Source organism: Clarias gariepinus, chromosome 9 (assembly GCF_024256425.1).
Source record: "Clarias gariepinus isolate MV-2021 ecotype Netherlands chromosome 9, CGAR_prim_01v2, whole genome shotgun sequence".
In the NCBI taxonomy this organism is placed as follows: Eukaryota; Metazoa; Chordata; class Actinopteri; order Siluriformes; family Clariidae; genus Clarias; species Clarias gariepinus.
The window spans coordinates 4076828-4089300 of NC_071108.1; the positions used below are offsets into that span (position 1 = coordinate 4076828).

The 12473-nt window shown below is 41.9% G+C and overlaps 1 protein-coding gene across 5 annotated transcripts in view; it reads right to left on the bottom strand.

Annotated features, from left to right (window-relative positions):
* nfic (nuclear factor I/C) overlaps positions 1-12473 on the bottom strand; it is a 130411-nt gene that overhangs the window by 3159 nt on the left and 114779 nt on the right. For 2 of the 5 annotated variants that reach the window (XM_053504504.1, XM_053504501.1), the window contains exons 8-10: positions 10937-11139; positions 6181-6340; positions 3771-3856 (exon numbers count right to left, since the gene is read on the bottom strand). In XM_053504504.1, coding sequence (XP_053360479.1) covers positions 3771-3856; positions 6181-6340; positions 10937-11139 — 449 coding nt within the window. The remainder of the gene's footprint in view (positions 1-3770; positions 3857-6180; positions 6341-10936; positions 11140-12473) is intronic. The other 3 variants (XM_053504503.1, XM_053504502.1, XM_053504505.1) reach the window with 3 other exon arrangements.

Genomic DNA, 12473 nt, shown 5'->3' on the forward strand with positions numbered 1-12473 from the left:
TCAGAGTTTGGAGAGCAACACGGCTATTAAACATAATACGAAGCTAAAGAGGGGAGAGCGTAGACCTCCTAAAACTAGCCAAACAGACGTCTTCGGCTACACCCAAAAGCGCTGATTTAATAAAGCTTAAGAAAGGGGAAAAAAAAACATTCTGAATGATAGTCATTTCACTTGTGCACTGATTGCATCTGCACAAGTCTGCAAATACTTTGCTGCACGCTGATAGATAACAGGCCTGAGATTAGCAAAAAAAAAAAAAAGGAAAAAGAAAAAAAAAACAGACAATCGAGCCGAGATTCATCCTTGGGAGTAAAATTACAACCAGAGGACTCGAAGGAACTGCCAAGGAACTGAACTGCATCCATATGAGCGGCAGAGAGAGCTGGAACAGAGCTCCAGAGAGATGCTTTGGCACATGACGGCAGACCGCAGCGAACTGTGCCAGCGTACACAGCTCAGCACCGGGGAGGAAAGAGTGACCCGGTGCTGGCTGCCTCCTCTGTGAAAACAGGAATAAAAAGGAATATTTTTACTCTGGACGCCTCGGCAGACTTTAATCCGACGCAGACGGCAACAAGAGTCCAGCAGATGGGGCTGTAGCCCCGCGACAGAGTGGAAAGGCAGGACACGGAGGGGGCGCTGCTGAAAATCCAAACGCGCAGCTTAATGAGTAACCTTTGCAAAGATGTTTATTTTTGCTCCATGGCTTCAGTCAGGTCCCTGGGTAGGTTGGGTGTAGGAACGCTAAATTAGGAAATCTCAAATCTCTTGAAGATGTGGTTAGGATTGGGTAAGGATAAGAAACACACACACACACACATACACAAACAAAGCAAAGCTTTTCCCTAAAAGCATTTTTGGTTAAAAGTCAGGACACGGCGTGTACAAGCCTGCACACACACAGACAACGGTTTTGTTCATGTTTAATGCAGTAGCAATCTACTGTTGAAACCTACATTAAATTTCTAACACACACACACACACACCTTCTTACAACAACCTCCCTAAACGTTTCAGTTAACAGAAACGGAAGCCTTATTTCTCTATGACTAATACACACACTCCGGACATGTTACATGGTCCCGCGAGCGGATCAGCTCACCCTTCACAGGGAGAAAAAGAGTTTTAAAAAATATATAAAAATCTGAGTGTTCATGCTTATTATTTTGTGGAGTAACATTTCATACTGCAGATGTTCATTAGAACTCAAGCTATATAATGATGTATAAGATGTTTGAAATTACATTTTCTTGGTGTCACAATTAGAGCCGAGCAATTAAAATGTTTTTTTTTTTGGGGTGTTTTCTTCTTTTGGATTTATGTGCAATTCTTGCAATACTGCCACCTACTGGACTGGAGAGTGGTGCAGAAGATTGGCAGGAAATGAGGATTATCGCTTTTGTACAAGACGTGGCATCTAAACAATTAAAAATACAAGTTATCCAGCATTTTCGGGTTTATTAAATACTTTGTAAGAAACATACTGTACTTGAAACAAATGAGTCAATAACACATAAAACTGCGACATAAAAATTAAATCGAACCTTCAGTCACAATCCATTTTAAACTGATTTCTTCAAATTCAGATGCGATTTTATTAAAACTATTGACTGCAGTGATGTAAATTCGGAGAATGTCCAGTGTATAGGGATAAAACATAATGTACAACCTTTATTCTTTCCCTTTTCTATTCTGTTACAATGACAATAAAAAAAACACCATCATGCTACCTGTGGGAAATTTTTAAAAAGCTCCAGCTCATTAAGCTTCTCAAATCTCCGTAGAATGTGTGTGCCTTGTGCATCTCATGTCACGTGTTGTAATGTCACCTCTCTGTTTCTTTTTCCTTCAGAAATATTAGCGTGACGTGCATCTCAGCTCACGTCATCGGCAGCATGCCCCCTAGTGGTCTCCACCATTAGTTTGGTATTAATTTGGTTTCAAAGTCATTTTTGCAACATTGTGTTAGGGGTCATTCGTTCAACGTCATCCCGTCATCAACGTTGTCCCAACATCATGTTATTGAAAATGACCAACATTGTCTGTAACGTTTCCAAATTAACGTCACCTCAACGTTTTAAGAAACCAGAAAAATTCAAGCAGTGATGTGATAAAATGGTAAATGTTTCCTGTTAGTGTAAAACTGAGAATCATTGAAAGAAATTGAGAGAGAGAGAGAGAGAGAGAGAGAGAGATCAATTATTTACATTTCTTTTGTACTTTTTTCTTCTTTTAACTTCTAAAAAGTTAGAAACTCCTGCGTCGACCACCTTGGGCCACTGTTTATTCCTGAGCTCTTACGTTAATGCCAGCTGCTAAAAAGCTCCAGCTATTTGTATCAAAGGCACTGCTCCCTAAAAATAACCCCCTGCACCGCTTTGGTCCTTCAGAAAGGGGAAGCAGCAGCGGCGGCAGCGGGGAGGCCAGCAGCGGTTAGGCCTCGATTCCAACCGAAATATTTATTTTTCTATAAAAGCTGGAGGCTTTGTCTGGCTGACAGGTGGTGGAAGTTATGAAAACATAAAGCCGAGACGAAGGCGTGTTCATGGTTCAGGAAGGGGGGAAGAAAAGGGGGTATATTAGGCCACGAGGGCTTAGCAAAATGACAATCTATCCATTTAATTAAACGCTTCAGGGCGAATTGGAGGCGAGCCTGAAATATGAGGCGCTTTGAAAACACGAGCCGAAAACGCTCACGTTCTCGGGGAAGAATGTAAAAGATAATCTTTTCTCTTCTACGATTTTGCTACAACGTTAGGACACAATCGACACCCAGGATGCAATGCGGCTATACGGCGTCCACGTGGCGAGATCAGGATGGAGAAATTGGCACGAACGCCGAAGCTCTGGATGCTCATCTGATTTGCGTTATTTATACGCTGGACAGGAATGAATACAGAACTCTCTTTTTAACTAATCAGACATGACGGAGAGGGGTAAATCCTACTGGCGCCACAATCCTGAGGCATTGTGGGTAATGTAGGAAACTATGAGTCAAACTGAAACTAGTGACAGCGGCATGCTGAGGAAAGACGTTAAACCAAAAACAGTCATATTTAAATGATGGAAATAGTAATAATAATAATTAATGAGGTGTGCATGGATTTCCAAATCCTGTCTGATTGTCCCGCCGTCCTCCGCTCACGGTCGCGCCGTTCTGACAGGCCGTAAAATGAACCCTGTGGACTTTCCTCTGAGTTCAAGTTCACCTTACGATTACATCATGTCTGGTTTCCCCTGACAACCAGACTACTCTGGACATGCGTCTCCTGGACCAGGGACGTGGTTTGCCCTTCCTTTCGCTCTTCCGTAACGTCCTTTTCTGTGCGTATTTTTTTTTTCCACACCCAAACAGTCACGGTGATCTCATGAGGGACGAGGACGCTCGGCAGCCACAGCGCACGTACCGTACAAACTGCTTCTAGAATCGGGTCGATTATATACTTGTATGTCAGCAAAATGCAGCGCGCACACGCACACACACACACACACACACACACATACTCCTCTGTCGCATCAAACTCTCTAATCTCACAGAGGTACACTTGCACTGGTTACTGGGCAGAGAGCACTGCAATGCAGCAGCAACGTTGCAACGTGTGGCTTAGCCTGCAGTCCTGCAGCTAACACACCACACACACCACAGACACACACACACACGTGTGCACATCCTCACTGAACTCTGTACTCATGCTCCTGTGTCACGATACAGGATTATTGATTATTCTAAACCCGTGTGTCCAAAGGACGTGAGAGTGGAGGTGCAGTACCTGAGCCTGATACAGACTCGCAGGGTCTCGAGGGCCGATTCCTACGAAGGAGCGGTTGGCAGGTGGTGTCCCGGGAGCAGAGTATGCTGAAAGAGAGAGAGAGAGGGAGAGAGATTCGTTATGCTGTCATTAATCAAGCATGTGTTATGTATGACTAATGTGTCATAAGTGAACATATAGGCCTCTGGTGTCTAAGCGATTGATGTTGTCTAGACAGGGCTGAGTGATGAGGCGTGCGTCCGTACGGGTTTGTGCAAACAGAACCGACGCAGCGAGTGCAGCTGCTTCCAGACAGATGTGTTGCACAACGCAAATAAGGAATTAACAGCCTACTAAGCGTCACGGCGCGGATAAAAAAATGCTGAGCAAGCCTCAGTTAGGCTCGACTGCTGCATCAGTCTGACAGAGGGGTTATGAGTAGGGGAACGACGTAGAAACTGGGTCGCAAATTTGAGCCACATTTCTAAACCCGTAGCTACAGAACTGGTTAAGCTTCAATTAATAATCGGGTTAATTTATAAATAATTATCGATAACAAGATAGCAGCGAATAGTTTAAACAGACAGTTTTGAAGTTCGCTTCAAAAACAAGGCTGCTACTGTAAATACGCTGAATTGCTGGAGATGCAAGTGCACCCTCTTGTGGTGGACAAGGTAATTAACAGAACTACGGAGAAATATTACGCAAAACATTTTGAGTTAGTAAGCTTTGTAATTGGTTAAATTTTGCCAGCAGTTCGTCCATTAATCGGTTAAACATCTCTAGCTTGACATTTACAATAGTATATCTATAGGAACGAGCATGAATTAGGGTCAGAAATTTTGGAAACAAAAATTGAACAAAATCAAGAATCATTTGTCATTGGCAAAAAAAAAGAAAAGAAAAAAAAGACAAGACAAATGCACACTTGTTGAGGTGTTGAGGCGCAAAAATAAGAACTGGTTTATGCTAGATGTGGATCGATCTTTATCATCAGATGGGCGTGGCTTCTTCACTTCCGCCTACAGAGCAAAAGGGCTGACTGAATGCTTTAATGAGGAGCAAAACAACATAAATCACAAGCTGTGGCTCTCACTCTCACCACATCACAACCCAGAATGCCTTATGGCAGATTTTGGAGTGACGTGTACAGAGATTTAGATCTTTTTTGTCTGTACAGTCATGACTCTGTGAGGAGTACTCTATGCTGTGTGTGTGTGTATTAGTTTACCAGCACACGCCTGCACATACAGTAAGATATCATTACGCGTCCTGTTATTGAAAAATTCGCCTTAATGTTCTCTAGACTGAGCGGAGTAATTAAAAAAAAGGCAGATGTGTTTATCTTGGTCTCTCTGAGGAAATCCTATATTTAATTGTGCTTTTGCATGCACGCCCACTCACGCACACAAATCAAGCTTGCTTTTGCAGTCTTGCAATTTTTTAAGAGGTTAAAACCAACACATTCGTTCACATCAGGCTGAGATTATCGGGAATCCATAACTATTACGCGGAGGATGAGCTGCACGGGCAGACAGACGCTCTAATCGTATTTAGTGAGATGAGAAGGCTGCAGGCCACATATCACTGCAGCACTGATGCTGTATGTGTGTGTGTGTGTGTATGTGTGTGTTCAGCTCTCCTCAGCATTTCTTAATGAAATTACAATTAATAACAAACGGCAGCGTCTATGGCAGGCCGCCTCGTCATCTAAAGTGCACGGCTGTTCGCGGGCGTCAGCGATGCACCGATTATGAAGCGAATCAGATTTATTCCTTTCATTTGAACGAAGAGCATGCTGTACATACGGTGGAATCCTCTTTGATCTCTTTGATCAGGGGGGAAGTGGTTACAGATCAACATTCGTCCACTGTAAAGTAGAGATGTAGCATGATCCGGCGACTATGGTGTATTTGTTTTGGTGCGTGTTTACTTATTGTCCACTTATTAGTACTGATATTAATATTTTAAGCCCAGCTTTAGTCTTTTGAGTTGTTATGGTATGAGATGTGAGAGAAACAATGACAAGAGCAGAAGCACCAACTCTGAGCCAACCGCCAGCACAAGCATTCCATATAGCATGGTAACGCATTTTTTTTTATTGCTGTTCGATCAGGTGTTTGTTTGAAAACATTTCTAAGATGAATTTTACAGACCTGATTTAGTTCTTATTGAAAGTCTTTAGAATTTTCTTTCATAGTCATCAATGTACAGTACAGTACAGTACATGACCCTATAGAACTGGCAATATTACAATGCATGTAAACGAGTGACAATGTTAGATCGATGTTAGATCAGTTGAAATTTTAAAGCGCTGCAGAAGCTTTAAATGTGTTACGACATCTAAACTCTATCAGGACTGAGTGCCACTCTGGACAGGACAGGACAGGACAGGGCAGGGAGCGAGCGGGCATCACAGTGGGCCACTTACTGGGGGAGGTGGGCGAGGTGGCGGCTGCGTCTGGCGAGGTGCTGCTGGGTTTGGAGTCAGGGGGCAGCGTGAGGCGAGGCAGGGCCGGGGGAGGCGGGGGGGCCAGCATCTGAGAGGAGATGTAGTGGGGGGGGACCTTCACCTGACCACTGCCATTCAGCTGCGGGAGAAAGAGAGAGCAACGGTCAGCCAGCACCTATACGGCCCGCCTGTACGGGGGCCAAACATCGATATAACACACTCAGCTGCTCTCTCTCGCCCGCCGCCTTGCTCTTCTCCCCTCACCTCAACTCAACTCACCTCACCTCCATCCCAATTACTCTGATTTACACTCTGGCTTATGACTGACATTATAGGCTTTGCTTGAACTGGGTCGGTAATGTTGCTAATTCGCTTGGGCCATTGATTAAGTAATTGATTAATGCCCCTGCCCTGGGTAGAGTGGCACAACAAGGGGGTGAAGATTTCAAACCCCAAATTATTACCACTAGATGTGTAATGCAACGCCATTATCTGTATCTGTTTTTTTTTTTCTGACTGCTTTATTATTCATATATCTATTCAAACTTAAAACTCTAGCCTACAATAGATAAATAAATATTAACCCTCTACAACTACTTTGTCTCTGGAAACCCTTGGGGAAAAAAAAAAAGCCCAGATGTAAAGATTCCATCGCTCTATATTTCCAACACTAACAGTTCTTCGACCTCAGCTACATCACTCCAGGTCGAGATCCTACAGCGAGATATGATCTGATCTCCCACCTAACAGTAAAAACCTCCCGCTGACCATTCTCACCCACACCAGACTATGGGATCAGACTTGTTACAATTTTTTTTACATACAACATAAAATACTTTCATTTTTTCTCATGGTTTGTTCCTAGATTTCTAGCCTCCTTTTTACATACTCACCTGAATGTACTCGTCGTTCTTCCGACACCCACCTGCTCTCCGTTCCTTCCCTTGGTCTTCATATCAGCTGCTCGTGTTGCATCTCCATGCTTTTTTACCTTCACATTCCTCATATTTCAATACCTATCTGTAGTTTATTATGGTAGTTTATATATTATAAATATACATATATTTTATTTTTCTTCAAAATTTAATTTTAAATATAAAAATTCTTATACATTCTAGATTCATTACCTATGAAGTGAAATATTTCAAGACCTTTTTTGTTTTCATTTCGATGATCACAGCTTACAAGCTCATGAATATCAAGTATCCAACATAAATATTAGAATAGTTCATTGAGTAAATATCTATTCATACAATATAAATACCATGTAAGGTTCGGTCTAGTTCAGTTCACTTCACGCAACCACAATCTGCCAAGAAGATGATCATCGACAGGGCTGAAAAGGGCTGTATAGAAGCATATTCATGAAAAGTTGACTAGAAACGGTAAGGAGAGTAGAGGAAAGGTACACAAGCAACATGGATGACATGACCTCAGACTTTTTAAGATTTAAAAGGAGCTTTAAAAGGAGTGAAGGCTGGAGTCAGTGCATCAAGAGCCACAATGCATGGACGTCTCCAGGAAATGGGCTACAACTGTTGCATTCCTAGTAAAGTAAAGAACCTGACCGTTGCTCCGTGGTCCAAAGTCATCATTTTGCATTTCATTTAAAATTAAATGTCCCAGAGTATGGAGACACAGAGAATCCAAGTTGCCTAAAGTCCAGCGTGAAGCTTCCACAGCTGGTGATAATTTTGGTGTTCCATTTCATCTGCTGGTTTTAGTCCACTGTATTTTATCATGTCCAAAGTCAATGGGACAATCGACCAGGAGACTTCATCCATCCATCTGACAAGCTTTATGGAGGTGCAGACTTAAGAAATTACCTATCAATGCTTCTTCGCTAACCATGATATTACCGGCCAACTCGTCTGACCTGAACCTCGTAGAGAATCTATGGACTGTTGTCAAGAGGAAGATGAGAAACACTAAACCGACCAAAACAGATGAGCTGAAGGCTGCTATCAAAGCGACCTGGTCCTCAGTAATGCCACAGTCCGACTGCCTCCATGCCATATCGCATTGATGCAGTAATTCATGCTGAAGGAGCCCGACCAAGTACTGTGTGCATAAAATTATATATTTTTTCGGAATATTTGTATTGTAAATCCATTTCTTATTGATTGTTAGAAAATCTTGAAGATATGGTACTTTTGAAATTCATGAGCTGTAATTTTCAAGCTGTAAAATTAAAACAAAAATGCTTGAAATATTTTACTTTATGTGTAATAAATCTAGAAAATATGTAAGTATGAAAGAATTAAAATATGAAATTTTTTCCTTAAATACAATTTTTTTAAACCATATATATTGTTAATACTTCCTTCTTATTATTATTATTATTATTATTGAACCTGTTTTTTTATTTTTTATTTGCAATGTTATCCATCTACTCCTCTTCCTCTTTTGGTAAGTGTTTTGTTGGTGTTTATGAGCAGAACTATATAATTGTTGATAGAGTTAAAAGACTAATGTCTTCCCACACAAGGAACTGGTTTGAAGAACTGAGTAAATGCTCTAAAAAATTTCATGACAAGACACATATCTGCTGTGTGGTGACTCATTTGCAAAAACTCTGAATGTGCAAGCTAAGCAGCTGGTGCAAACTCAGCTAGTATCACCTAAACACACCCTCTGAAAATGTACTAACAAGCATAAACACAAGGTTTTTTTTTTCTCCAATTAAAGCCCTGGCGGCATGTTGGCTTAGTGGTTAGCATTGTCGCCTTGCAGCTCCAGGATCTGAGTTTGATTCCCACCTCGGGGTCTGTGTGCATGGAGTTTGCATGTTCTCACTATGCTTAGTGGGTTTCCTCCGGGTTCTCCGGTTTCCTCCCACAGTCTAAAGACCTGCAGATTAGACTAATTGGCGCGTAGTGTGTATGTGAATGTTGAATCAAGGTCCTACCATGGTTGTAAAAATGTGAATAAATACAGTGATCTCTATTGGCCTCTACGGTCCCTAGTTGAACTACCGAGTTTCCTGGATGGATGGATGGATGGATGGATTTCAAGCTTTTTTTTGTGCAGGAATTGGGAAAAATAAGATCTACAATTGCTAGTGAGAAAAAATAAGAAGTTTATAATTGCTAGCCTGAGATCGAGTCCTTGGTGATCAAACCATGCTGAAGGTGTTTAATGGGACCTTTTGCTTGTGCGTCTTGGAAGTCTCTGGAAAAAAAGGTTTTTTTATTTCCTCTTGACTTTGCTTTCTTCCTGCAACGTTTCTTAAGATTCACTGTAACTCCGCCTCCGAAACCCCCCGGCGTCTCTCTTTCACTCTCCGTCAGCAGATATATGAGAGACGGGGTAATGTTCTGGGCGGATGTTCTGGCAGACAGCCTCTTATCTGTCGCTCGTTCTCTTTCTCTCTCTCTCTTTCCGTCTGCTTCCATCCATCCATCCACCTATCCTCAGGACTGCACTCTCACTCTGCTGCACAACAACCTCCCGGTGTGTGAGTCAGCGACATTGTGGGCCGGTGCTGCTGTCCTTTGTGACTGGCTGGCTGCAGTCGCACTGCGGTGGGCCGAATTTCAATGAGACTGCAGGACAGGCCAAGCCTGACAAATCTCAAATCTCTCTCTCTCTGCCAACGTCAGCACTGCTGCCAGGCGCGCGCAGGAATCTCCTCGTTCAAATGCGTATTTCCTCCTGCTCTCTATTTTTCCCTCAGATCTAGTTTTCCATCTCTCTCTCTCTCTCCCGCTCTTTTTCATTCTTGCCCTCATTTCTTCTTCCTCCCAGATAATGAAACAGCTTTCTGACTCAGGATTATTTTCCCCCTGGAGGCGAGACCTTTGAAGACACTGACTCTGTCTGACTGCAGTTATTCTATAATCAGCAGCAGCGCTATGAAACTGCAGCACAAGTGAACGTTTGGTCAACGATAGCTGTTTAAAGAAAGCAACCCAGGCCAGATTTAGTCCTACCCATAATCCTGCGCTGCCTTTATACTTTTATTCTTTAAAACACTACTACATGTTACTGTGATTTCCCCGTAGTACTATTTATTTTTCACAAATACAGAACCTCAAGGCAAAAGCTGCTGTAAGCTCTAGGGTCCAACCCACAACCCCGGGCCTTCTCTAAAGCCTTGACCATGACATCACCATGGTGTTAGCGTTGCACCAGTTTAACCTACCAATTTTCATAGCCGGTGATGCATCTACAGTATGTTTATTATTAACCCTACTGCTGAGGCTTAAACAAGTGTTGCTGATGAATTAGTACAGAGAAGATCAGCACTTTTATTCAGAGAGGATTAATATGCTAGAGCAGAATGCTTAGATCTATGTGTGTGTGTGTGTGTGTGTGTGTGTGTGGTTGTGGTAAGAGCAAGGCGAGGAGGGAAATCGAAGCCTCCAGGTCTGTACGCGTCTAGATGTCTGTGGTTGAGTCACTTACGCTCAGGTTACGCTAAATACATTCAGCGCAAGACACCAAGAGTGTATGTGCACATGCCTGATGCCTGTGCGTGTACACACACACACACACACCTGGCTGTTCGCATACACAAACAGTGTGTGTATGTGTGTGTGTTTATATATATATATATATATATATATATATATATGGATGGCTCAGAATGGTGTTCTGTTCTTGTTCTACACCCTTTTATCACGTCCAACCTTGCAAATACCCAAAGTCTTTGGCTATAATAATAAAAATAATAATAATAATAAAAATAATAATAATAATAATAATAATGCTGTGGGTGGGGCTCCAAGCTTACCGGGCTGGCTTGCTGATTGGACGGGTCGCAGGCCATGGTGACCAGGTCCTTGAGCGGGTCTTGTGAGGTGAGGTGGGGCGGGTAGCGGATGGCCGTGTGGGGAAAGTAGGTGGAGGTGGGCTGGGGCAGGATGGGAGCCGTGGAAAAATGCAGCGACGACGATGGGTGCGGACTCCGGGAGATACCTGCTGGAAAACACAGACCTACTTCTGTTAATCCCGGGTCAGTTCAGGTCAGGTTTGTGTCATGCATAAAAGCATACGAATGACCCGCATCATGAATTTTTGCCTTATATGAAATTTTGCAAGAAATTTGAATCGGCATATGAGTAAACAAACCGTTCAAAACCTTTCAGTGAAAAGCCAGTTTACGAATTTACGTATTTCTTTGTGGGGTATTAAGACGTAGAACCATTGGTGCGCAAGTACGGTAGCAAGAAGAAAACGGTTTGCTTTTTAAAGTTTGGTTTTTAAAGCAGCCTGTGCCAAGAGAAATCATAAATTTTCAAGACAAGTCAAATAGGCTTTTATTGTCATTCCAACCATATACAGTTCAGTACACAGTGAAACAAAACATGTTCTCCCAGGACCAAAGTGCTACATACATGAAACAACATGAAATAACAACACAATTCTATTGGAACCAGCTAGCTAACTAAGAGACCTAATTAGCTGACTAGATATAATTTTTTTATATGTTTTTAAGTTAACCTAAAACTGCTTCTATACAAAATAGACAACAATAGACAAAAAAGTGCACGTGCAAATGTGCAAACAAAGAATTACAGAGTGAATTAGGGTTATGTAAGGTTTAATAACCATATATTTCATATTTTACTTTATTTACATGTCTTTTCTAAATGTTTTTATTGTTTTTCTATGCAAAAAATATGATTATCGTGTTGGAAATTGGTATCATTGGTAATATTTTTTGGGTCTGGAACAGATTTTCTGCATTTACATTATTTCCTATGGGAAAACACGTTTCACAATACGAACTTTTGTATTAAGGACTTGCCTGCGTATTAAATTTGTACGCCATGGTACCGCTGCGTATGCCGTTCCCCATCCTGTGTGATTGGACTAAATTATTTGCTAAGTTTTTTTATAATTGTAGCAAAAGCGCAGCAAAATTATTTATATTAAATAAGGATTTTTTATTTAAAAAATCACAGCACAAATCAATTCAGCACCTAGGTATTCCCGACCCTACTATACACACACCATTATATCTTGATGTCAAAGATAGACACCTGTTTTTCCATCCTCCTTGAGGTTGTACATATTATGCATACTGAGATGCTCTTCGGCTCATCATGGATGTAAAGAGTGGCTACTTCAGATACCGCAGCCGCCATGACGACTCAAATCAGTCTGGCTATTCTCACAACAAACCAGGGTCAAAGTCACTGAGATCGTTCTCATGTGCAGTATGTGCAGTGTGATTATGCTCCTCCCACCTGATTCATAGTTTGTGTAATCACATGAATGAACTGGTAAAAAAAATCACAGTTTCAGGACTTTATTCATTAAAAAAA